We start from the raw sequence: 25,846 nt of genomic DNA, 5'->3' as shown, positions 1-25,846 counted from the left end.
GACGCATATATGACTTTATATATTTATCCATTCATCTGTTGGTGGGCATTTAGGTAGTGTCCATGTCTTATGAGTCAAGATTTTTAACTGTATTATTTATTTAATATATATAGCATTTTACTTGGCAAGAGAGAGATTAAGGCTGTCAATTCACTGAACTTGAGACAGGGAGATTACTCTGGATGGTGAGAGTAGGCAAAATTTCACAAGGGTTCTTATATGTGAAAGATGGCGGCAGTAAAGTTAATATCACAGGGAAATTCAAAGATGCTATCTGCTCACTTTGAGGATGGAGGGAGAGGCATGAGCCAAGGAATGCAGACAACCTCCATAAATTGGAAAGGCAAGGAAACAGATTTTCCCCTAGTAATGCAGTCCTGTCAAAACATTGACTTCACCTCATGAGGCCCAGTTTGAATATATGACCTCCAAACTTTTAATCATGTATTTGTGCTAATTTAACCACTGAGGCTGAGGTAAACTGTGGCCATGGGAAACGAGTACACTGTGATTGAAAGGAGGGGGGCTATTTATAAAACTAGCCCCTCCCAAGGTTCCAGAGAGAATTATGATGTTGACAAGAGATTACTCAAAGGATTCTAAATCACCACTCCGATGCTGAAGGAGTATTGTCTAAGCACACCATGGAAAACGAAGATAAAGAAAAATTTTCAAAAGGTAGGACTGCTTTAAGGTATTCTATTTGAGTGGAGGACTTTCCAGGTGGTGCTAGTGGTAAAAGAATACGCCTGCCAACTCAGGAGACATAAAAGACATGGGTTTGATCCTTGGGCTGGGAAGATCCCCTGGAGGAGGGCATGGAAACCCACTCCAGTATTCTTGTCTGGAGAATCCCAAGGACAGAGGAGCTTGGGGGGCTCCAGTCAATAGGGGCACACAGAGTCAGACATGACTGGAGCAACTCAGTACATGTACACACACATTTGAGTTGAAGCTTGGCCTGACAAGCTCTAGCCTACTCTTGGTGAAGACTTCCTGGGGAGTTGTTTTCTCTAATGGTGTAATAAGAGATTTTTGACATTCAGTTGAGTTCAGTTCAGTTCCTCAGTCATGTCCGACTCTTTGCCACCCCGTGGACTGCAGCACGCCAGGCTTCCCTGTCCATCACCAACTCCCAGAGCTTACTCAAACTCATGTCCATTGAGTTGGTGATGCCATCCAACCATCTCATCTTCTGTTGTCCCCTTCTCCTCCTGCCTTCAATCTTTCCCAGTATCAGGGTCTTTTCAAATGAGTCAGTTCTTTGCTGACCTATGTACTGGACTTTCAGCTTCAGCATCAGTCCTTCCAATGAATAATCAGGACTCATTTCCTTTAGGATGGACTGGTTGGACCTCCTTGCAGTCTCAAGAGTCTTTTCCAACACCACAGTTGAAAATCATCAATTCTTTGGTGCTCAGCTTCCTTATAGTCCAACTCTTATAGTCCAACTCTATAGCTTCCTTATAGTCCATAAATGACTACTGGAGAAAATCGTAGCTTTGACTAGATGGACCTTTGTTGGCAAAGTGATGTCTCTGCTTTTTAATATGCTGGCTAAATTGGTCATAGCTTTTCTTCCAAGGAGCAAGCATCATTTAATTTCAATGGCTGCAATCACTATCTGCAGTGATTTTGGAGTCCCCAAAAATAAAGTCTCTCACTATTTCCATTCTTTCCCCATCTATTTGCCATGAATTGATGGGACCAGATGCCATAATCTTAGTTTTCTGAATGTTAAGTTTTAAGCCAATGTTTGACTCTGCTCTTTCACTTTCATCAAGAGGCTCTTTAGTTCTTTGCTTTCTGCCATCAGGGTGGTGTCACCTGCGTATCTGAGGTTACTAATATTTCTCCTGGCAATCTTGATTCCAGCTTGTGCTTCATCCAGCCTGGCATTTTGCATGATGTACTCTGAATATAAGTTAAATAAGCAGGGTGATAGTATACAGCTTTGATGTACTCCTGTCCCGATTTGGAACCAGTCTGCTGTTCCATGTCCAGTTCTAACTGCTGCTTCTTGACCTGCATACAGATTTTTCAGGCAGCAGGTAAGGTGGTCTGGTATTCCCATCTCTTGAAGAACTTTCCACAGTTTGTTGTGATCCACAGAACCAAAGGTTTTAAGCATTGTTTTTCTGGAACTCTCTTGCTTTTTCAATGATCCAGTGGATTTTGCCAATTTGATCTCTTGTTCCTCTGCCTTTTCTAAATCCAGCTTGAACATCTGGAAGTTCACAGTTCACGTACTGTTGAGGACTGGCTTAGAGGATTTTGAGTATTAATTTCCTAGCATATGAGATGAGTGCAATTGTGTGGTAGTTTGAGCATTCTTTGGCATTGTCTTTCTTTGGGATTGGAAGGAAAACTGACCTTTCAAATTCCTGGGGCCACTGCTGAGTTTTCCAAGTTTGCTGGCATATTGAGTGCAGCACTTTCACAGCATCATCTTTGAGGATTTGAAAGAGCTCAACTGGAATTCCATCACTGCGACTAGCTTTATTCGTAGTGATGCTTCCTAAGACCCAGTTGACCTCAGATTTCAGGACATCTGGCTCTAGGCGAGTGATTACACTATTGTGATTTTTTGGATTGTAAAAATCCTTTTTGTATAGTTTTTCTGTGTATTCTTGCCATCTCTTCTTAATATCTTCTGCTTCTGTTAGGTCCACACCATTTCTGTCCTTTATTGTGCCCATCTTTGCATGAAATATTCCCTTGGTATCTCTGATTTTCTTGAAGAGATCTCTGGTCTTTCCCATTCTATTGTTTTCCTCTATTTTTTTGCATTGATCACTGAGGAAGGCTTTTCTTATCTCTCCTTGCTATTCTTTGAAACTCTGCATTCAAATGGGTATATCTTTCCTTTTCTCCTTTACCTTTTGCTTCTCTTCTTTTCTCAGCTATTTTTAAGGCCCCGTCAGACACCTATTTTGCCTTTTTGCATTTCTTTTTCTTGGGGATGGTCTTGATCAATGCCTCCTGTAGAATGTCACAAACCTCAATCCATAGTTTTTCGGGCACTCTGTCTTTCAGACCTAAAGCCTTGAATCTATTTGTCACTTCCACTGTATAATCATAAGGGATTTGATTTAGGTCATACCTGAATGGTCTAGTGGTTTTCCCTACTTTCTTCAACTTAGGTCTGAATTTGGCAGTAAGGAGTTCATCATCTGAGTCACAGTCAGCTCCTGGTCTTGTTTTTCCTTATTGTGTAGAAATTCTCCATCTTTGACTGCAAAGAATATAATCAATCTGATTTTGGTATCCTTCTGGTGATGTCCATATGTAGAGTCTTCTCTTGTTTTGTTGGAAGAGGGTTTTGCTATGACCAGTGTGTTCTCTTGCTAAAACTCTGTTAGCCTTTGACCTGCTTCATTTTGTACTCCACAGCCAAATTTGAGTGTTACTCCAGGTATCTCTTGATTTCCTACTTTTGCATTCCAGTCCCCTATGATGTAAAGGACATCTTTTTTTGATGTTAGTTCTAGAAGGTCTTGTAGGTCTTCAAAGAACAGTTAAACTTCAGCTTCTTAAGCATTACTGGTCGGGGCATAGACTTGGACATTACTGAATCCATTTTCATTTTTCATACTCTCATGGTAAACCTTAGAATTAATTTCTAATATAAAATATGAACAAAAATGAATCTGATAGATGGTACTTAGCACAGGTCCCTTTCTCTTGAAATCTAATAATATTCTTTAGTTTAAACATAGACCAGTAAACAATAACATCATGCCAAAATTTGGAAGAAAATTAAAGTTCCCACTTTTATTGTTTTAACATAAGTTGAACTATCTGTACACAGAGAGATTAAATTTACTATCCTTTGAAGAATGTTTATCTATGTATCTATCATCTATTTCTACAGTAGTGCACTTAATATTTTAAAGTATTTACTCCAACTGGTATACTGACTTCATATTTAATACTTAAGGAAGTGTTTTAACTGTTATGACTATGACATTTCAGTAATACAAGGCTACTTTTTAGTTTGTAAATCAAACAATAACAAAGTTATCCCAAAGTTCTGGGGGCTTATACTATTGAGATCTAATTCAGTTTCTGATGGAAGAGATTGGTAGGGAGGTAGGTTTAATCTGATGGGACTACTAAATAAAAATGAAGGATATTTACAAGGAATTTCTCTGAGAAGCAAGACAATCATTTGGCTGAATTGTTTTAATATTAAGAGCCAGAACTCATTAAGATAATGGTTATCTTTCTACTTAAAAGGTAGTTTTTATTCCTTCCTACTGAGCAGCACAGAGGAACAGAAAATGAGGATTAGAAAAAGAGACCTCTGGGTAAATAATCCACCCAAATCCATCTGGATTGGGCAAACTAAGTAATAATACATATTTTCAAGCATACAATAATTATTTCCCTAAGAATAAGCTGTATTGGACTCATCTGCCTCTAACTGCCAGCATATGAGTGATTAAATTGTGGTATTGGAAAAACTCCCCTCCCTTACTCTTGTTAACTAACATCCTCAGAAACAGAAAATTTCCCATGATTTTTCACAGTCCAGGATATTTCATGTCAGGATAAAACTGGAGTTCCAATTTCATTTTGCTGTGATTATTTTGGGATTGTTTACTTTTGTATATTTGTTTCAATATAAGATTGCTATCTTTCTTTATTGGGAAGAGACCCTTTTAGTTTGTTTGGTTTTGTTTTGTGGAGAAGACATTTTTATTAAAGCAATCTGACCTCCTGTGTTTCTCATTACACTGGTCTTTAGCTTTTTAATAGAGCCAGTTGCTTCTTAAGCCTCTAGGTATGTACTGCTCATTGGTTTTATATGCTACTGCATGATGGGAGCAAAGATATTTCAAGCTTTGGAGACAGACATTCAGGAAGAGTTGAAACTTGCCTTTTTGGATGCTGAAACAAATTTGATGGAGACCTATGTCAACATAACTTCAGAAGAACTTGAGATCTTTTTGCAGGTAAGAGATAAAGGGAGAGTCATAAATTTGCCAGTTGTGTTTAAGAGAGATGTAGATAGAAGATTTTAAAGAAAGCCTTTCTCTGTGTTTTACTTAAATAGCACTAGTTTTCTGTCATCTGGAGATGGAAAAAAAAAGACAAGCATTTTTAGTAATAAGAGATATAAAGAAAACAGAACAGTATAAGAATGTAAAGGGATAAGACCAATACAGATAAGAGGAAAAATTACAGAGCAGATATCACAAGGCTATAGGAACTATATTGATTATGCCCAAACTTTTGACTGTGTGGATCCCAATAAACTGTGGAAAATTCTGAAAGAGATGGGAGTATCAGACCACCTGACCTGCCTCTTGAGAAACCTATATGCAGGTCAGGAAGCAATAGTTAGAACTGGACATGGAACAACAGACTGGTTCCAAATAGGAAAAGGAGTACGTCAAGGCTGTGTATTGTCACCCTACTTATTTAGCTTATATGCAGAGTACATCATGAGAAATGCTGGGCTGGATGAAGCACAAGCTGGAGTCAAGATTGCCAGGAGAAATATCAATAACCTCAGATATGCAGATGATACCACCCTTATGGCAGAAAGTGAAGAAGAACTAAAGAGCCTCTTGATGAAAGTGAAAGTGGAGAGTGAAAAAGTTGGTTTAGCTCAACATTCAGAAAACAAAGATCATGGCATCTTGTCCCAACATTCATGGGAAATAGATGGGGAAACAGTGGCTGACTTTATATTTTTGGGCTCCAAAATCATTGCAGATGGTGACTGCAGCCATGAAATTCAAAGACACTTACTCCTTGGAAGGAAAGTATGACCAACCTAGATAGCATATTCAAAAGCAGAGACATTACTTTGTCAATAAAGGTCTGTCTAGTCAAGGCTATGGTTTTTCCTGTGGTCATGTATGGATGTGAGAGTTGGACTATAAAGAAAGCTGAGTGCCGAAGAATTGATGCTTTTGAAGTGTGGTGTTGGAGAAGACTCTTGAGACTCCCTTGGACTGCAAGGAGATCCAGCCAGTCCATCCTAAAGGAGATCAGTCCTGGGTGATCATTGGAATGACTGATGCTGAAGCTGAAACTCCAATACTTTGGCCACCTGATGTGAAGAGCTGACTCATTTGCAAAGACCCTGATGCTTGGAAAGATTGAGGGCAGGAGGAGAAGGGGATGACAGAGGATGAGATAGTTGGATGACATCACGGACTCAGTGGACATGGGTTTGGGTTGACTCTGGGAGTTGGTGATGGACAGGGAGGCCAGGCGTGGTTCATGGGGTTGCAAAGAGTCGGACACAACTGAGCAACTGAACTGACTGATAGGAACTATATAAGATATGCTGAAATGCTGAAGATCAGGAGAGAAAAACTAGTGTTGGACTAACTGTACCACTGATAACAATTATAAAACAAAGCATAAATTACAGAGAGAACAGAAAACAGTGGTGTAAGCAAATGAGGCAGAACCCAAAAGGACAGGGCCATTTAAAGAAAGCACGAGGGACTTCCCTGGTGGTCCAATGGTTGAGACTTCATCTTTCAATACAGAAGGTGTGGGTTCCATCCCTGGTTGGGGAGCTAAGCTCCTACATGCCTCGTGGCTGACAAACCAGAACATGAACAACAGAAACAATACTGTAACAAATTCAATAGAGATTTTAAAATGGTCCACATTAAAAAATCCTTTAAAAAATAAAATAAGGCATGTGAGCTGAGTTCCACGGTTACTTGTCCTTTCCTCTGTGGGGACTCCCCTATTATAATACCCAGCATGGTGAGGGGCAACAAGCCCTAGCAGAAAGCTGTAATTTTACAGGGCTGAAGCATTGAAAAGTCAGAGCTCGAGGACGCTTAATAGTAGTTGGAATTTGAGGACAAAATCACAAAGAGGAGATATATTCAGAGTGAGAAAGCCACCAAATTCTAAATCCGCTATGAATTCCTCTCAAACCATTGGTCCACTTCTAAACTGTGCATGTTCAGACCAAGACCTCAGAAAAGCAAATGAAAGCAGCATCTGTGATTCTAAAGAACCATGCAGAGACTTTAGCAGGGCTGTGATGCTGGAGAGACAGAAATTAGAATTCCAGGCTCAGCAAGTTAGAGGGATTCAGTAAATGCCCAGGCCCATTGAGATACCAGAAATAACACACCTTAGAAGTAACCCTGAAACTGGAGCAAGCCCTAACCAAGTTTGAAAATAACTCTCAGCAGGGCAAGGGTGATCTGCTGGTATTCTATCTGCCTGCAAAACAAAACCCAGAACCATCTATTAGGCAACATAGCAACATCCAGAGTCTCTACAAGTTTTCATGTACAATGGCCAGAATCCAATTAAAAATTAGGAAGTATAATTAAATGTAGAAACAACTGACTGGAAACTAAGTGAAACTACAGTCATTAGAAAGAGACTTATCTATAATTTGATATGAAGTTGTGATCTAAAGACCTTTAAATGTGTGGTTAATAATTTAAGAAAATCAAGGAAAGGGTAGAGGATTTCAGGAAATGTCTGAAATTCTTTTTTTTTATTTAAATTTATTTATTTTAATTAGAGGCTAATTACTTTACAATATTGTATTGGGTTTGCCATACATCAACATGAATCCGCCACGGGTGTACACGTGTTCCCCATCCTGAACCCCCCTCCCACCTCCCTCCCCACACCATCCCTCTGGGTCATCCCAGTGCACCAGCCCCAAGCATCCTGTATCATGCATCGAACCTGGACTGGCGATTCATTTCTTATATGATATTATACATGTTTCAATGCCATTCTCCCAACTCATCCCCCACCTCCCTCTCCCACAGAGTCCAAAAGACTGTTCTATACATCTGTGTCTCTTTTGCTGTCTTGCATACAGTGTTATCGTTACCATCTTTCTAAATTCGCATTTAAAAGAGCATCAGAACAATATCAGAGAGATGGAAAACAGATTAGTGGTTACCAGAGGTTCGGGATAGAAGGCGGTGGTGGTACATGCGACCGAAAACAGGGAGCATGAGGAAGACCTTTGTGTTTTGTTGACAGAATAGCTCTAAATGTTGACTGTGATGGCGACTATATAAGTCATTATGTGCTTTTTAACAATAGCAGCTTTAATGAGATTTTACACAATTCACTTATTTAAAGTTTACAATTCAATGGTTTTTAGTATATTCAGAGTTGTGTAAGCATTGTTTTATGCTATTTTTTTCCTGTGCTGTCAGAGTTATGCAGATTTTTTTTATAGAACACTGAAAGAAAACCAACCTTTCTTCCCTCTTCTCCTATCCTCTTTATCCCTCTCTCCCTCCTCCTTCCTTCCCTCCCTCCTTCCCTTTTTATTTTCTTCTTTCCTTTGCCCCTCCCCAATCTGCCTCCTCTTTTCCTCCCTTTCTTCCTTTGATAACTATTATATATGTTTGTCTGCTGCTGCTGCTAAGTCACTTCAGTTGTGTCCGACTCTGTGCAACCCCACAGACGGCAGTGTCTGTCTAGCTGATGTTTAATGAATGATGCTGAGTTTGAAGTACCTTTGGGATTTTTGTGTGAAAGCAGCATTCATCTCCATGTAGATTGCCCCGATTTTTCTTTTGAGCTTTCAGCATGTGTGTGTATATGCATATAAATATATATATATACATATTTCAGTTTCTTCTCCCTTATAGGTTATTGTAAAACATTGAGTATCGTTTCCTGTGCTATACTGTTTCTTTAGCAATCAATATAACTTTTAAATGTCTTTTAAAAATTCTCCACAAATCAGATTTCTCTATGCTTCTTGCCATAACATAACATAAATGTTATGTTTCATTATTTTGTTTTGTATAATTTTGTTGCTATTGTTCAGTTGCTCAGTCATGTCCAACTCCTTGCGACCCCATGGACTGCAGCACACCAGTATATAATTTTAGTGTTATTTTAATGGAATTTTAGGTGAACAGGCAAGAATAAAGAGTCCATTCCATTGCTTTAATTCACAGATAGCCCTAATGTGGTCTCTATGCCTTTCTTTGTATGTGTATGTGTGTTAGTCTTTCAGTTGTGTCTGACTCTTTGCCACCCCATGGACTCTAGCCCACCAGGCTCCTCTGTCCATGACGATTTTCCGGGCAAAAATACTGGAGTGCATTGCCATTTCCTTCTCTGGGGGATCTTCCTGACACAGAGACTGAACCCAGGTCTCCTGCATTTCAGGAAGATTCTTTACCATCTAAGCCACCAGGGAAGATATATACTGTGTACAAATTATTATGGTGCCTGCCTAAATTTCTGAAATAATCAGAAATCTATACATTCCTTCCTATAGATTCACTCAAGGACGTGGCCATAATTAAAATTTGACAATCTGTCCTTACCTGACAACCGTTTGCATGGTCGATTGCTTTCTCCCTCTTGGTAACTACCTTCATATGGCTTCCAAGATCTCACATTCTAATTTTGATTTTCCACCTAATTTTTATTAGTTGTTGCTAGTTGTCTTTGCTGGTTCCTTTGAAGGACTCCTGGGCTCAGTCTTCAGGCCTTTCCTGTTTTCTATTTCAACTCATTTCCTTTAAATTCCAGTAACTCATAAATTTATATTTTCAGCTTAGGCCTTTCTCACAAACTCCATATTGTATAACCATTTGCCTATTTGAAATCGCTTGCATATTTGAAACATGTATACACACAAGATGGCAGAGTAGAAGGATGTACGCTCATCATCTCCTGTGAGCACTCCAAATTTACAACACACCGCTGAACAATCATCAAAAGGAGAATGTTGGATCCCACCAAAAAAAGATACTCCACATCCAAGGGCAAAGGAGAAAGCCCATCAAGATGGTAGGAGGAGCAAAATCACATTTAGAATCAAACCCCATACCCTCCAGAGATGCTCGGAGGGCTCAAACAAAATCTTGTGTGCACTAGGACCCAGAGACCCCACAGAGACTGAGCCAGAACTGCCTTTGAGGGTTTGAGTGTCTCCTGTGGAGGTACCGGTCAGCTGGGCACAGCAGACCTGGGTCACACAGCATGTGGCATAAGCCCTTTTGGAGGAGGTTGCCATAAACCCTACCATAGAGCCACAGAGCAGATGAACCACAAACTGCAGAACAATTATACCAAATAAATTCTTGCACTGTTAAGAAAGTTCTAGGACCCAAAACAGATTTCCCAACCTGGGGATCTGGCAAAGGGACTGAGAACCTCCAGGGAATTGGAGTTTGGAGGCCAGTGGGATTTTATTACAGAACATACACAAGATTGGGGAAACAGACTCTTGCAGGGCACAAACAAAACCTTGGGTGCACCAGGACCCAGGAGAAAGGAGTAGTGACCCCACAAGAGACTGACCCAGACTTGCCTGTGAGTGTCCAGGAGTCTCTGGCAGAGGTGTGGGTCAGGGAAGAGCTTGGCAGTGAACACCGGGTTCTGTATGTGACTGGTGATGGAAGTAAAATTGGATGCTGTAAGGAACAATATTGCATGGGAACCTGGAATGTTAGGACCATGAATCAAGGTAAATTGAAAGTGGTCAAACAGGAGATAGCAAGAGTGAACACTGACATTCTAGGAGTCAGCAAATTAAAATGGACTGAAATGGGTGAATTTAATTCAGATGACCATTTTACCTACTACTGTGGGCAAGAATCCCTTAGAAGAAATGGAGTAGCCATCATAGTCAACAAAAGAGACTGAAATGCAGTACTTGGATGCAATCTCAAAACCAACAGAATCATCTCTGCTTGTTTCCAAGGCAAACCATTCAATATCACAGTAATCCAAAACTATGCCCCAAACAGTAATGCTGAAGAAGCTGAAGTTGAACTGTTCTGTGAAGACCTGTAAGACCTTCTAGAACTAACACCTAAAAAAGATGTCCTTTTCATCATAGGGGACTGGAATGCAAAAGTAGGAAGTCAAGAAACACCTGGAGTAACAGGTAAATGTGGCCTTGAAGTACAGAATGAAGCAGGGCAAAGGCTAATAGAGTTTTGCCAAGAAAACACACTGATCATAGCAAACACCCTCTTTCAACAACACAAGAGAAGACTCTACATATGGACATCACCAGATGGTCAATACCGAAATCAGAAGATGATACTCTTTGCAGTCGAAGATGGAGAAGCTCTATACAATCAGCAAAAACAAGACCAGGAGCTGACTGTGGCTCAGATGATGAACTCCTTATTGCCAAATTGCAGAAAGTAGGGAAAACCCCTAGACCATTCAAGTATGACTTAAATCCAATCCCTTATGATTATACAGTGGAAGTGACAAATAGATTCAAGGGTTTAGATCTGAAAGACAGAGTTGTCTGAAGAACTATGAATTGAGGTTCATGACATTGCACAGGAGGCACTGATCAAGACCATCCCCAAGAAAAAGAAATGCAAAAGGCAAAATGGTTGTCTGAGGAGGTGTTACAAATAGCTGAGAAAAGAAGAGAAGGTAAAGGCAAAAGAGAGAAGGAAAGCTATATCCATTTGAATGCAGAGTTCCAAAGAATAGCAAGGAGATAAGAAAAGACTTCCTCAGTGATCAATGCAAAGAAATAGAGGAAAGCAATAGAATGGGAAAGACTGGAGATCTCTTCTAGAGATACCAAGGGAATATTTCATGCAAAGATGGGCACAATAAAGGACAGAATGGTATGGACCTAGCAGAGGCAGAAGATATTAAGAAGAGGTAACAAAAATACACAGAAGAATTATACAAAAAAGATCTTCATGTCCCAGATAACCACAATGGTGTGATCACTCACCTAGAGCCAGACATCCTGGAATGCGAAGTCAAGTGGGCCTTAGGAAGCATTACTATGAACAAAGCTAGTGGAGGTGATGGAATTCCAGTTGAGCTATTTCAAATCCTAAAAATGATGCTGTGAAAGTGCTGCACTCAATATGCCACAAATTTGGAAAACTCAGCAGTGGTTCCAGGAATGGAAAAGGTCAGTTTTCATTCCAATCCCAAAGAAAGGCAATGCCATAGAAAGTTCAGACTACTTCACAATTGTACTCATCTCACATGCTAACCAAGTAGTACTCAAAATTCTCCAAGCCAGGCTTCAACAGAAAGTGAACTGTGAACTTCCAGATGTTCAAGCTGGATTTAGAAAAGGCAGAAGAACCAGAGATCAAATTGCCAACATTTTTTGGATCATTGAAAAAGCAAGAGAGTTCCAGGAAAGACATCTACTTCTGCTTTATTGACTATGCCAAAGCCTTTGACTGTGTGGATCATGACAAACTGTGCTGAATTCTTCAAGAGATGGGCATACCAGACCACGGTACCTGCCTCCTGAGAAATCTGTATGCAGGTCAAGAAGCAACAGTTAGAACTGGACTGTTCCAGTTCTAACTAACTGGACTGAACAACAGACTGGTTCCAAATAGGAAAAGGAGTATGAAGGCTGTATACTGTCACCCTGCTTTATTTAACTTATATGCAGAGTACATCATGAGAAACACTGGGCTGGAGGAAGCATAAGCTGGAATCAAGATTGCCGGGAGAAATATCAGTAACCTCAGATATGCAGATGACACCACCTTGATGGAAGAAAGTGAAGAAGAACTAAAGAGCCTCTTGATCAAAGTGAAAGAAGAGAGTGAAAAAGTTGGTTTAAAACTCAACATTCAGAAAACTAAGATCATGGCATCTGGTCCCATCACTTCATGGAATATAGATGGGGAAACTATGGAAATAGTGAGAGACTTTATTTTGGGGGGCTCCAAAATCACTGCAGATGGTGATTGCAGCCATGAAATTAAAATATGAGTGAAGTAAGCCAGAAAGAAAAACACCAATACAGTATACTAACGCATATATATGGAATTTAGAAAGATGGTAACAATAACCCTGTGTACGAGACAGCAAAAGAGACACCGATGTATAGATCAGTCTTATAGACTCTGTGGGAGAGGGAGAGGGTGGGAAGATTTGGGAGAATGACATTGAAACATGTATAATATCATGTATGAAACGAGTCGCCAGTCCAGGTTCGATGCACGGTACTGGATGCTTGGGGCTGGTGCACTGGGACGACCCAGAGGGAGGGTAGGGGAGGGAGGAAGGAGGAGGGTTCAGGATGGGGAACGCGGGTATACCTGTGGCGGATTCATTTCGATATTTGGCAAAACTAATACAATATTGTAAAGTTTAAAAATAAAATAAAATTTTAAAAAAAATAAATAAAAGATGCTTGTTCCTTGGAAGAAAAGCTATGACTAACCTAGACAAGCAAATTAAAAAGCAGAGACATTACTTTGCCAACTAAGGTCCATCTAGTCAATACTATGGTTTTTCCAGTAGTCATGTATGGATGTGAGAGTTGAATTATAAGGAAAGCTGAGCTCCGAAGAATTGATGCTGTTGAACTGTGGTGTTGGACAAGATCCTTGAGAGTCCCTTGGACTGCAAGGAGATCCAACCAGTTCATCCTAAAGGAAATCAGTTCTGAATATTCATTGGAAGGACTGATGCTGAAGCTGAAACTCCAATACTTTGGCCACCTGATGGGAAGAACTGACTCATTTGAAAAGCCCCTGGTGCTGGAAAAGATTGAGGAGGAGAGAGGACAACAGAGGATGAAAGGGTTGGATGGCATCACCGACTTGATGGACATGAGTTTGAGCAAACTCTGGGAATTGGTGATTGACAGGGAAGCCTGGCATGCTGCAGTCCATGGGGTTGCAGAGTTGGACACCACTGAGCCACTGAATTGAACTAGTTTGAAATCTCCACTTGAATGTATAGCAAACTACTTAGATTCATCGTTTCCAAAAATGATCACCGCCCTTTTCCTTTCAAAAGAAAAATCTGCCACCACCCCTCAACCATCACGTGAGAGCTCTCAGAGTCATCTTTGTCTATGCTCTTTCTAGACTTAGCTTTAGTTTCTCAGAAAATCCTGCTGGCTGGGGCTTCAGAAACATGCTCCCCATCACCACTGTTGTCGCTGGTCTCACTAAGCCAAAATCTGGTTGGACTTTTCTGGAGCATCCTGAGTTCTGCAGTATTCTCCTAATAGATCTCTTGGCTTCAACTTTGCTTTCTACATCCCCTTTTAAATACAGCAACCAAAGTAATCCTTTTGGTGTCTTTCTGGTATCTAAGTCACTTTCTCTGCTCATTGTCTTCCATCGATCCTTTCCATTGCATTCAGATGAAAACTAAACTTCTTTGATCTTACAGAATCCAGTGCTCCTCCTTTGCTTCCTCTCTGACTTCCTCTTCTACTATTCTGTCCTCAACCTTTCTCTAGCTTGATGTTTCTAGAATATTCCAGGGTCTTACCTTAAGGCTTTTACCCTTGATCTGGTTATTTCCCCTGCTGGGAATACTCTTTCCTCTAATACTTGTTTGGCTAACTTTCTCACTGCCTTCAAGTCCTTGTTCTATCTTATTTTCTTGATGAGATTTTCCCTGATTATACCCCTCCAACATATCCATTCCACTTTGTTCTCCTTATCTCTTATCACGTCTCAACATGTTATAGAATGATTGCGTTTGTCTCCCCCTGCTAGAGTCTAAATTCCACAACGGTAGATTTTTTTCATACGCTGTTTCAGAAGGGAAAGGTCAGGTTATACATTTCATCAAATTAATGCTTGTCTTTTTTGTTTGAACTTGTAGATACTGAGTTTGTCTATAAAACATGGAATAATCCCCGTAAGAAATGGAGCTATTTATTTTAGCTGGGATTTTAGGAATTCGTTTTCATTTGTGACATCTACATTAAGCACAATAGGTAAGTAAGGTGCTTTATTTTTAGTTTAATTTAGTTTTATTTTTTAAATTTAGGAGGTCAGTAATTTAAATTTTTATCATAGCATGGAACTTTGTCTACATGAGTCATAACCCTTCAACCTGCAAATTCAGAGCCTGCTTTTATTTTTAAGATGATGTTTCATCAGTACACGTAGCTTCCCCTTTATTTTCTATCTTTAAATCATTTGTCCCTTCCATAACAAGTTCTATGTTCCCATTCTCTTTAATGGGTGGTCTTGGCAATGGCATTTCCACCTAGTCTTCCAACACTATTGGTGAGATAAAAAACAAAGCCAGATCCAGCCAGATTTTCCAGGATTTCTGATAAACTATGATGTCCACAATTTCTCTGGAATTCAGCTATTCTGTAGCTAGAGAACTTTGTAACTTAAAAACAAAACATTACAAAGTCAGCATAGATTTCTGCTGAAATTTAGACAATTCTAAGATAGTTTATTATCAACCAAGAGCCATTAGGATTTACAAAAAAAAAAAAAAAAAAGCATAGCTTAAGATAGCTGTAGACAGAGACCCCCAGGAGATTCCTGGAAAATACCACCTTAGACTGCAAAGACCTCGGGCACTGTCATGGAATTTTCCTTCTCATGGGAATAGAGAAGATTAATAAGTGATGACCGTGATCCTCAAGTATGGCATACTCAGATCTATTTTCCCTTACTAAAAATAGGATGTGTATTTGCAGTTATGGAGACTAATGCCTGCAAATTTCCAGCAAAATGATATTTGTTTTGGAAGTCTTAGTTGTATATTATATTTCAATAAAAGAATTAAGATCTTGCATTTTATGGGTCCACATGAGGTCAGAGTGTTACCATGACCTCTGGTTTCTGTCCTGAGGGGAAAATCCATACTTCTCAGTTTTCTGGTCATTTCCTTAGGAAAAATTCCTGGATGTGAAATGACTGCATAATATGCTTCTCTCAAAAGCTGTGTGTGCTTCTGGGAGTATCTCTTATAAGAAAACATCAACAACAAAACATCAAAAGTGCATCAAAAGTAATACTGAGCAGATATTAAATTTGTCTCTTATCCATCAGGTTATGGGTTAATTGCACCCAGAACTCCTATGGGCCAGATGTTCTGTGTCTTCTATTCTTTACTGGGGATCCCTCTAACTATCATATTCCTGCAATCTGTGAGTAATGCATTATTACAACCACTTTCAGAATTTGAGAAATATCTTCAGAATATGGAAATGAAAGAGGTAAAGTCTACCAAATGATTTTTTTACATGTGCTTAGGTTCATAACCTTAAGTAGAATAAACACACAACACATTATATTCTTGTTAAACACATGCTAAAAGTATACACACACACACACACACACACACACACACACACACATGTATATGTAGTTATACGTCTGGTATATGCTTGCTCTTTTTTAATGGAATTCCTAGATCAATAAATGGTATTCAGACCAATATAACTATATAGTGTTTTATTTTTCTTCAGAAAAAAGGAATAATATTCCAAAGAACATTGTAGAATAATATAGTATAAATGCAACTTCACAACCATGATCTTGTTTAATTCCCTAAACCACCTTCTGAAATAAGTATGGTATAAAACCTAACATCTAGGTTTTCTAGAGGAAAGAATCAACTTAAATTTTTCTGATATTAGGTTCTGAGCTCTTTTCTGTCCACAATACATTTGTCAGCACTGCTACGGGCAAGGAATTAATATTATTTTATTTAAATTTAATTTAATGTTAATTTATTTATAAGGGCTTTAATTTATTTATATATGTTATATAAACAAATATGCCTATAATTAAAGGAGACTGTCTGGAAAACTGTTAGTCAAATTTGTGTTGAGTTGAGGCATATGAGACAAAGAGAGATGACATGGATGGATGGTCCATTCCTGACAGTCCAGGTGTCCCAGAAAAAGAGATGCTGAGAGGATAAGGACAGGTAAATTGTTTGCTCTTATTGCCTTGAGGAATTCCTGTGACCCAGGCTGCACTTTAGCAGTGATCCCTAACACCTAACTTACCCAATTTAAGGAGACAACTGAGGCAGCATGCTCTTTTCTCTTCCTCTCGGGACTCACATCCACTGGCTTAAGAGTAATAACTAAAAGGTCAGTTTGTTGTCTAAACAGGCCTGGTCAAAGCCAGCTACCCCAGGCCTTCTTAGCAAAGAGCAGTGCCAGTAAGAGCAGGCCCTGGCTGGTGTTTCTCCCACTAGACTCAAGGAAGTGGAGTCCAGAGAAAGAAACTCCTGGAAAATCATTCAACCACCTATCCCAGAGTGGTGGTGATGACTATTCTTGGACTTGACCCATTCCTACCAGTAATTCTTTCTTAGAGGTGAATTCTGGGAGAAATGGACAAAGAGGCAAGAGCTTTGAGCATTCCTTAGGGACCAAAAATCTTACGTGGAATAGTTCGACCAGAGAAGTTTCTTTGCCCTTCAAGGAAGATCAGACAGCATCTGGAAAGATTTTGCCCATTTTCTTTTTCCTGGAGCCATGTTACCAATCCTTGTAATTATATCTGAGATCAAGGATTTCCCCATATCAGAGATTTGAGATTGCTTAAAAGTTGCTTTTCAAAACCTACATAGAGCTAAAGTTGGACCTTGTAATATGCTTACACACATGTCTAAACAAACTCATCAGACAGTCACTCAAATGCACCAAATAATAGATAAAATTGTATCAGTGATATAGAATGCTCTGAGCTTATTATCACTGTACAAAGTTAAACAAAAGGAGCTATTAACAGTAATTCTACAGAAAATGAAACCTTCAATATCAGTCTTCCCCTTTTCTGAAAGCTCTTTAAATGGCTCCAAAAGACATTAAAAGTCAGCTATCTATTTCTTCCACTTTCCTCTAATTCTGCTGTATTCTGCTTTGGGTATCTTACACAGGTTAGAGTATCTCCAAAGTTGATAACGAGTGTCTGTTTCCAAATTTTTGGAGAAACAAGACATGTAAAAATTTTTATAACATCAGCTTTATAACCTACCAAATTTAGAAAGTATTACAAATCCCACAATTTATAAAATTAGCGTAATCATTGCACTAAGCATATAATATGTGTTAAAATTTAAGGAAATATTTACAAGGTGTTCCAGGAACATAATAATAAAAATATGTAAAGTTCTTAGCACAGGGTCTGTCCAGTATGAGGTACTCTATATGTAAAAGTTTAAAACATATTATTTCTAATATTGTTTTACTTGTCTGTCTCTCTCCTCTCCCTCCCAAAACTATAACCTCTGTGTGTACCAACTGTCTAATTTTTACCTTGTATCTTGAGTATCTCCCATGGTACTAATAGGAAACACTCAAAAAAGGCTTATTGAATGAATTTTAATTATACCATAAAAGACATTTAATCAATTAATATGATGTAGAACTATATAAATGGATTATCCCATTTTTAGATGGGAAAATACTTTCTCTAACAATTTAAGGTGTTGGACTGTCTCTTATCAGAATAAGATTATTTTATTTGCTTAAAAAACTTAATGTCCTGAGCTTCCATTTGGTGATTGTCCATTCTACACTCTTGCAGAGCCATTTTGCAGTAAGGACCCAGAACTAGAGGTGAGAGTAAGCAGGTTGCAAAGCAAAAGAACATTTTAGTCTAAGACCTAGGGAGGGCAGGAAGACAGGGATTGTTTTATATAAAAGTCACAAAAAGTGCAATGCATGAAGACAGAAAACAGAAGAAATAAAAGATTAGCAACAGAGATTCATGAGAAAGATGATGATTCAGTTGATGGAGCTGGGATATACTGCTGGATGCAAAGGAAACCTGCAAGTCAGAGTACAGTAGAACATGCTGGGTCAGGAAAGGATTTGTAAGAGGAAGTGGCAACTGAATCGACTATAGCTCTCTGATTGCTATTAGGCTGATGTTAACATCTTCCTTCCTTCCTCCCTCCCTCTTCTCCCTTCCACTCCTCTCTTCTTCTTTCTTTCTTGTTTTTCTCTTTTCTTTAGACACAAATTAGAACTTGTGAGCTCCTCTTTTTCTTGGTAACTGGACTTTCCATTTTCATCCTGCTACCACCATTACTTTTCATGAAAATGGAGGGCTGGACTTACAATGAAGGATTATATTTTGCATTCATCTCTTTAAGTACCATTGGCTTTGGTGACTACATAATAGGTAAGTCAGTTGATATTAATCTTAGAATTGTATTATCATTCATAGCCACAGCATCAATAAAATTTGAAATAAATGTATAACCAAAAAGATAGCATATATCTTACAGGACTTAGAGGCCAAAGATGTTTTAAAATTTTCAACCACCTGACAATCCACAAAAAAGTCCCAAATAAATGCTTTCCATCAAACTTTCTCCTTTGTTTGGGCCACAGAGTACACTAATTATGGGAAAATGGAACAGAAGAATTCTTACAAAGTATGTTACCACTTACACAAGCATTTAAAGCTCATGTGTGATGGAAACAGTAGGTACAAAGGATGAATTCTATGCAACATGCGTTTAGTATATTTTCCAGTAGGTAAGTTCACTTTCAAATTGCACACGGAAGAAACAAAGACCCTCCCAGATATTAAATAATCACGTACATACCTAAATTTCAACCGTAAAATATCCAAGAAGTCTTTTGTATAAAGGCTTATTCTATATGGCCTTTTCGTGTTTGTAACTTCCTTAAAGGAGCAAAGCAAATCTTCAGACTATATATTTTGGGAAACTTTTCCACTGCTCTTGGCTCACTTCTGCCCCAAATTAGCATCATCATATCAGGCATCATTCTTATTATTAACATATTTTTAAATTTAGCCCAAAGAACACAGGTATAGCACCCCATTATGCATGTATGTGGGGCTTCCCTAGTGGCTCAGCAGTAAAGAATCTGCCTGCAGTGCAAGAGATGTGGATTCGAATCTTGGGTTGGGAAGATTCCCTGGAGGAGGGCATGGCTACCCTCTCCAGTATTCTTGCCTGGAGAATTCCATGGACAGAGGACACTGGTGGGCTGCAGTTCATGGAGTCACAAGAGTCAGACATGACTGAGCAACTAACATAAGGAGAGAGATAAATTTAGCAGTCACGGAGTGAAAAATAACTAATAGTTCAGGAAGAATACTTATAAATCTTTCAGCTCTAATGTTTACCTATTTCTGATTAAGTTACCAAAAAGGACATATATAGACATTTGGGGGTTTTGTTTTTTAATTACTAGGTCACAGAAGTGAAATAATCTGTAGCAGTCACTTTATTTAGAAAGGCGATACTGAAAAAGAACATAGTATGTGTGGTGTATATGGTATTGGATCAGAAATAGAAGCAATTATGCTGAAGACTGCATTGTGCTGGCCCTCCTACAATGCCAGTATTTTGGAAAAATTTGGAATGGTGGGGAGTGAGAGAATTATTTGGCTGAGTGATCTTTTTTGAGGGGTTGGCACATTTGGATTCCAATCCATCCTGCAAACCCACCCTGCCATTTAAAGAATGAATAATTTCACTCTGTGTCTGCAATTCCCCACCTTCTCTGGCAGGTCTGCCATGCCCATATACAGCCAGCTCAGGTAGGAAAGATGCCACATCTCTCCGCTCACTTATGAAAAGTTTATTCCTCTATGATGCTGCTGCTGCTGCTGCTGCTAAGTCGCTTCAGTCATGTCCGACTCTGTGTGACCCCATAGACGGCAGCCTACCAGGCTCCCCCGTCCCTGGGATTCTCCAGGCAAGAACACTGGAGTGGGTTGCCATTTCCTTCTCCAATGCATGAAAGTGAAAATTGAAAGTGAAGTTGCTCAGTCGTGTCCGACTCCTAGCGACCCCATGGACTGCAGCCTACCAGGCTCCTCCGTCCATGGGATTTTCCAGGCAAGAGTACTGGAGTAGGTTGCCATTGCCTTCTCCGTTATTCCTCTCTAGAATTTAGCTAATCAAGGTTTCTTGCAGCCATTGCTTTTCTCTGGGACCACTGAAAATGATTTTCATTTTGTTTGTTCTCTTTTTCACTATGCAATAGGAAACTTTTGTATCCTCTCATTACCTAGCTGGAGGGTTTCTATGGTGGCTCACTGGTAAAGAATTCACCTGCTAATGCAGGAGATGTGCATTCAATCCCTGGGTCATGAAGATCCCCTGGAGGAGGAAATGGCAACCCACTCCAGTATTCTTGCCTGGGAAATCACATGGACACCTGGCGGGCGATAGTCCATGGGGTCATAAAAGAGTTGGACATGATTTAACGACTAAACAATAATTACCTAGCTGGAATGAGGACTTCATAGATGTTTTCGTATAAATTTGAGGGAGTTGGGTAAGGGACTCCAATTAATGGGCCATTAAACTGGAAAACAAAGTCTTTTCAACATTCATCCTGGTCAGTGAAATTATGCTGTCTTTCATAAAGTTAAGTTTGCTAAATGTATGCCATAGGTTTACATTTTAGTCTCTTTCTCGTCCTAAAATAATCTTAAGTACAGTTAAAATGTGTTCTTTTGCTCAATAGTCATACTTTATCATGTGTTCCTTGGCAGTTTTTATTGAAGGACATATTTTCTTCATTAGCAAAACCCAGAATGCCACCAAAGTTCATATGATTATTTACATTTTGATATAAAATATTAAAGGATATTGAGAAAAAAATAGCACAGAGATTAGGGGCATACTGCCAATGTTTATTGAGGCTCAATATAGTGTGAGATGCTGGGAATAATTGAAGGCAGGAAGAGAAGGGGATGACAGAGGATGAGATGGTTGGATGGCATCACCGACTCAATGGACATGACTTTGAGCAAACTCCAGGAGTTGGTGATGGACAGGGAGGCCTTGGCGTGTTGCTGTCCATTGTGTTGCAAAGAGCCAGACATGACTGATAGTGTGAGACGGTTGTTGGGATTATGCATATTCTTTGTGTTTCTAATTATTTCAAATTGATTTTCATAATAAAAAGTTACAAAATATCTGGCATATTTGTAACCATAAAGAATAAACCAATGGCTGCCGCCGCCGCCGCCAAGTTGCTTCAGTTGTGTCCGACTCTGTGTGACCCCACGGACTGCAGCCTACCAGGCTTCTCTGTCCATGGGATTCTCCAGGCAAGAACACTGGAGTGGGTTGCCATTTCCTTCTCCAAAACCAATGGCAGAGTAGGAATATATATTTGTGAATGATACATTAAATAAAATTTGAGTTTCTAAAAGTTTTTTTTATATCTTATGCTTATTTTTAGAAATTTCCTACAGCAAGTAAAAGAAATGATCCAATTAACATACATGTATCCCAAACTCTTATGCACATTTGTATCTGTATTCTAATCCATCCTGTAACATGTTCAGAATTCAGCTTAATATATTTCCACACTTTTCAAACCATACATAGAAGTAGAGCATTTTTTTAACCTTCATGTAATAGATATGTTACAAAACATTTACTGTAAATTAAAATGTGTAACTATAATTCCATATTCTGTTGAATACGATATTCATTTCAGAAATTCTACTTTTTAGTTTTTAGTTGGTCTTTAGCAATTGGTGGTTAGAATTTAAAAGTTGACTTTTTATGGGTTTACACTACTGTGACATAGTTTACAAGGAGAAGATTGGAAGCAAAAGTTGTGCTTGAATAATTTAAATGTGATTTCCTTTTGCCTTTAGGTGTAAATCCTTCTAAGAATTATTCAAATATTTACATGGCAATAGTAACACTTTGGTGTACCTTTGGTATTGCTTGGATGGCTCTTTTTTTTGATTTGCTTTCAAAAAATTTGGAAAAAACTAAAATAAGTGTTACTTGCAATACGTTATGGCAAAGAGAAAGAAAGTTTTCTGGGAAAAGATCGCATTTCTGGCCTTCTCTGCGAAGATAATCAAAGAGTATCTCAAACTTTTCTTTTTTTAAAATAGTGGGACAAGGTGATAAAAGAGAATAAGCATTTTTTTCCCATTAACCTGCCATATGGATCACATTCACAGTGAAGCTTTGAAATTCATATTTTATTTTGAATTGTATTAAATAACTAATTGAAAACACACAATTTTAACTGTTCTCATTGAACCTTTCATTTTCAAAGGCTTTCAGTATGCAACATTTGATATATACAAAATGACTTACACAATCACGCAAGTTAAAAAGTATAATAAATTTCCATGAATCCACCATATAACTTGTGAAGTAGAATTAATGACAACCCAATTGAAACTACTTGTGTGAAGCTCCCCAATACCATCCTCTTGGCTCCTCAGAGGCAACAATTATTTCGACCCATGTTAATACATGATTACCACGTTATTTTTTAAAGTAGTTACTCAATTTAGGCTCACACTAGAAGTACATGTGAGTTTTCATTATTCTGTATTTTCACTTAAACTTGATATTGTCAGATTTAAAATTGTTACCCATATAATGGGTAAAGAATGTGATCTCACTGTAGTTTTGATTTGTTTATTCCTGATTACCATAGAGGCTGAGTACTTTGTATTTCTGGCTACTGTGGTTTTTTTCTTTTGTAAATTGCCTCTTCATGACTTTTGCTCACTTTTTTTTTACTGGGTTACTTGTCTTCTATTTAGTAATTTGCAAGAGTTACTTTATTTTTAATAAACTCTGAATACTAATCTACTTTCAGTTATATTTATTGTAGACATCATATCCACTTTGTTGTTCATCTTTCCACTTTTTATGGCATATTTTGATCAACAGAAGTTCTTAATTAAAATGTATTTTATATTTGCTAATACTATTTCCCATTTTGTTTAAAGATATTTTCTGATTAATATATTTAACCAAATTAATTGAGAACCTAACCAATGTAAATGACTGCCCTGTAAATGACTGTGAGAAATATGATATAGTCACTGTCTTAATGGAAATTAAACATCAGCTAACATAAGGTGCAGAAGAATGAAAGCCTGTTGTGTGCCATTCACTGTGGCAAATGTTTTGAATAACTAAAACATATTGAGAATTTATATGCAAATTATTTGCATTCCTCATTTTCTCTAATCCTGACAAAATCTTAGAAGTGGGTAAGTAATAACATTTCACAAATGAAGCAATAATCTATGTTAATTTACCCAAGTCACTCAGCAACTAAGATGCTGAACATAGTTCATTTAAGCTTTGTAATATCCCCAAGTCATCTTTCATATATTGTAAGAAAAACAAAATAATCCAAATCTAGCATTTACATTTTGAAGACATGTTAAGTACAGAGCATTGATTTATATCTTCTGGTGTTCATGCATTATTTATACAGATAAATGAGTACCATAATCAGGATCAAAATGCTTTGAGATCAAAGAAGGAAAAGCCTAGGTTATGACTGCAGAAAATTCAAATCAGCATCCACAAGAAGGTAGCTGTGATATGAGTCTGAATCACCTGAAGACTCTTGTAGGTGAATCAAGCTGGGATGGTTGGGGTAAAGAGATAGGACTTGATAGTGCCCAGAAGATGGAGATCTGAAAAGATAATAGTAGGGCAAGAGATTCGGTTTAGGACACAAGCAGTTTTTGTGTCTACAAAATGGAGCTGCATTGTGGGTGGAAGGAGGATACATCTGGGACTTAAGACTGGATGGATAATGCTGAATTGAAAGAGATTAGGAGAGGAAAAACTCTGAAAGTTTTGTGATGCTTAGAGTCTGTTAATCACAAGGACAAAGTTTCTTGGTGTTTGCTAATGAATGGATGTAGTTATAATGGGGAACAGGAACTTCAATTACATAGGCTCAAAATGTGTACTCAGGTGTGAAAGTCTTAAAAGATGAGTCACTGCCCAATATTGTGCAAACAATGAGTCATTGTCCAGTATTGTGCCAAGAGAAGAAGTCAAGACCTTAATTTTTTGGTATAACTACTTAAGTGAGGGATCTGGCCAGAAAAGATCAACCACAGTTTGGAGATTTCTCCCCCTTGGGTAGGGAGTAGCTTTGGCATAGAGTTATAAATACTTCAGGTAAAGTCCTTATACACCTGTGAAGATTGGGAGTGGTGGCTGTCTTGTCTAATATACAGATACCAACACAAAGAGTCAAGGAAAGTTAAAAAAAAAAAAAAGAAATGGGGAAATATTTCCCAAACAAAATTACAAGATCAGTAATCAGAAACTAATGAAATGGGCATATATGACTTATCTGACAGAGAATTTAAGATAGCTGTTACAAAGATGTGTTCTACAAGATCAGGAGAACAAACTGACAAAGTGAAAACTTCAACAGAAATAAAAATATAAAAAGTCCCAAACAGAAATAATGGAGCTAAATAAAATAATAGAAGTGAAAAAATTCACTGGAGTTCAACAACAGATTCAACAATAAGCAGAATTAAGTATTAAAAAACTTGAAGGCCAGTCATTGGAACTTATCTAGTCAAAGAAGCAAAAGAAAAAAAATAAGGAAAAATAATGTAGAAAGCTTAAGGAGAATATGGGACACCACCAAACAGATGAATAGATACACTATGGGAGTTCTGGAGGCAGAAGAGAGAAAGAAAAAGAGGCAGAAATCTTATTCAAAGAAATAACAGCTGAAGATTTCTTAAACCTGGGAAGGAAATGTACATCCAGATCCATGAACCCCACAGAATTTGAATATGATGAATCCAAAGTAATCTACACCTAGACGCTTAATAATCAAATTGTCAAAAATCAAAGACAAAAAAGTTTCTTTCTTGCTTTTTTGAGGCAGTTATCTAATAAAAACATTACCACTGACATACATCTTAGAAATATGTGGAAGAAATTTGTGAATTTTGTTTGGAAGGATGGGCAAGAGAGATTCAAGAGCAGAACTGTATATAAAGAAAAGTATATTCCAATTTATCCCATTGTTTTGAATTTAGAAAAAATCATCCTTAATAGGTATATAATCATTTTTTGTGTGTAATGAGAATGCCTAAGTGTGTGTGTGTTAGTTGCTCAGTTGTGTTCAACTCTTTGTGACCCCATGGACTGCAACCTGCCAGGCTCCTCCATCCATGGAATTCTCCAGGCAAGAACACTGTAGTGAACTGCCATTCCCTTCTCCAGGGGATCTTCCTGACCCAGGGATCAAACCCAGGTCTCCTGCATTGCAGGCAGACTCTTTACTGTCTGAGCCACAAGACCTACTCTCAAAGAGAGAATTTAGGAAGCAGCAAGAGAAAAGCAATTTGTCACATACAAGGGA

General features: G+C 38.3%; 1 protein-coding gene across 2 annotated transcripts; it reads left to right on the top strand.

The window, feature by feature from the left end:
- The first annotated feature begins 600 nt into the window (after nt 1-600).
- On the top strand, nt 601-22,967 carry LOC139185314 (potassium channel subfamily K member 16-like). Of its 2 annotated transcripts, none has more exons than XM_070797675.1 (6): nt 601-678; nt 4,780-4,958; nt 14,569-14,683; nt 15,762-15,859; nt 18,689-18,857; nt 22,335-22,967. In XM_070797675.1, the coding sequence occupies exons 1-6, from the start codon at nt 645-647 to the stop codon at nt 22,544-22,546; spliced, it is 807 nt and encodes a 268-aa protein (XP_070653776.1). In that variant the 5' UTR covers nt 601-644; the 3' UTR covers nt 22,547-22,967. The 2 variants fall into 2 exon arrangements, with proteins under 2 accessions (XP_070653776.1, XP_070653775.1); XM_070797674.1 differs by having other exon boundaries at nt 15,762-15,928; nt 22,335-22,962.
- Nucleotides 22,968-25,846: the final 2,879 nt, after the last annotated feature.

The sequence above is a fragment of the Bos indicus genome, chromosome 10, assembly GCF_029378745.1.
Source record: "Bos indicus isolate NIAB-ARS_2022 breed Sahiwal x Tharparkar chromosome 10, NIAB-ARS_B.indTharparkar_mat_pri_1.0, whole genome shotgun sequence".
Classification (NCBI taxonomy): Eukaryota; Metazoa; Chordata; class Mammalia; order Artiodactyla; family Bovidae; genus Bos; species Bos indicus.
This window is presented reverse-complemented; position numbering and strand designations above follow the sequence as displayed.

Excerpts from the sequence above, each read along its gene's own strand:
- LOC139185314 (XM_070797674.1), top strand. The coding sequence starts at position 645 with ATGGAAAACGAAGATAAAGAAAAATTTTCAAAAG. Across the intron at positions 4,959-14,568 it reads AACTTGAGATCTTTTTGCAG|ATACTGAGTTTGTCTATAAA; the intron begins GTAAGAGATAAA and ends TTGAACTTGTAG. Across the intron at positions 15,929-18,688 it reads AGAATATGGAAATGAAAGAG|ACACAAATTAGAACTTGTGA; the intron begins GTAAAGTCTACC and ends TCTTTTCTTTAG.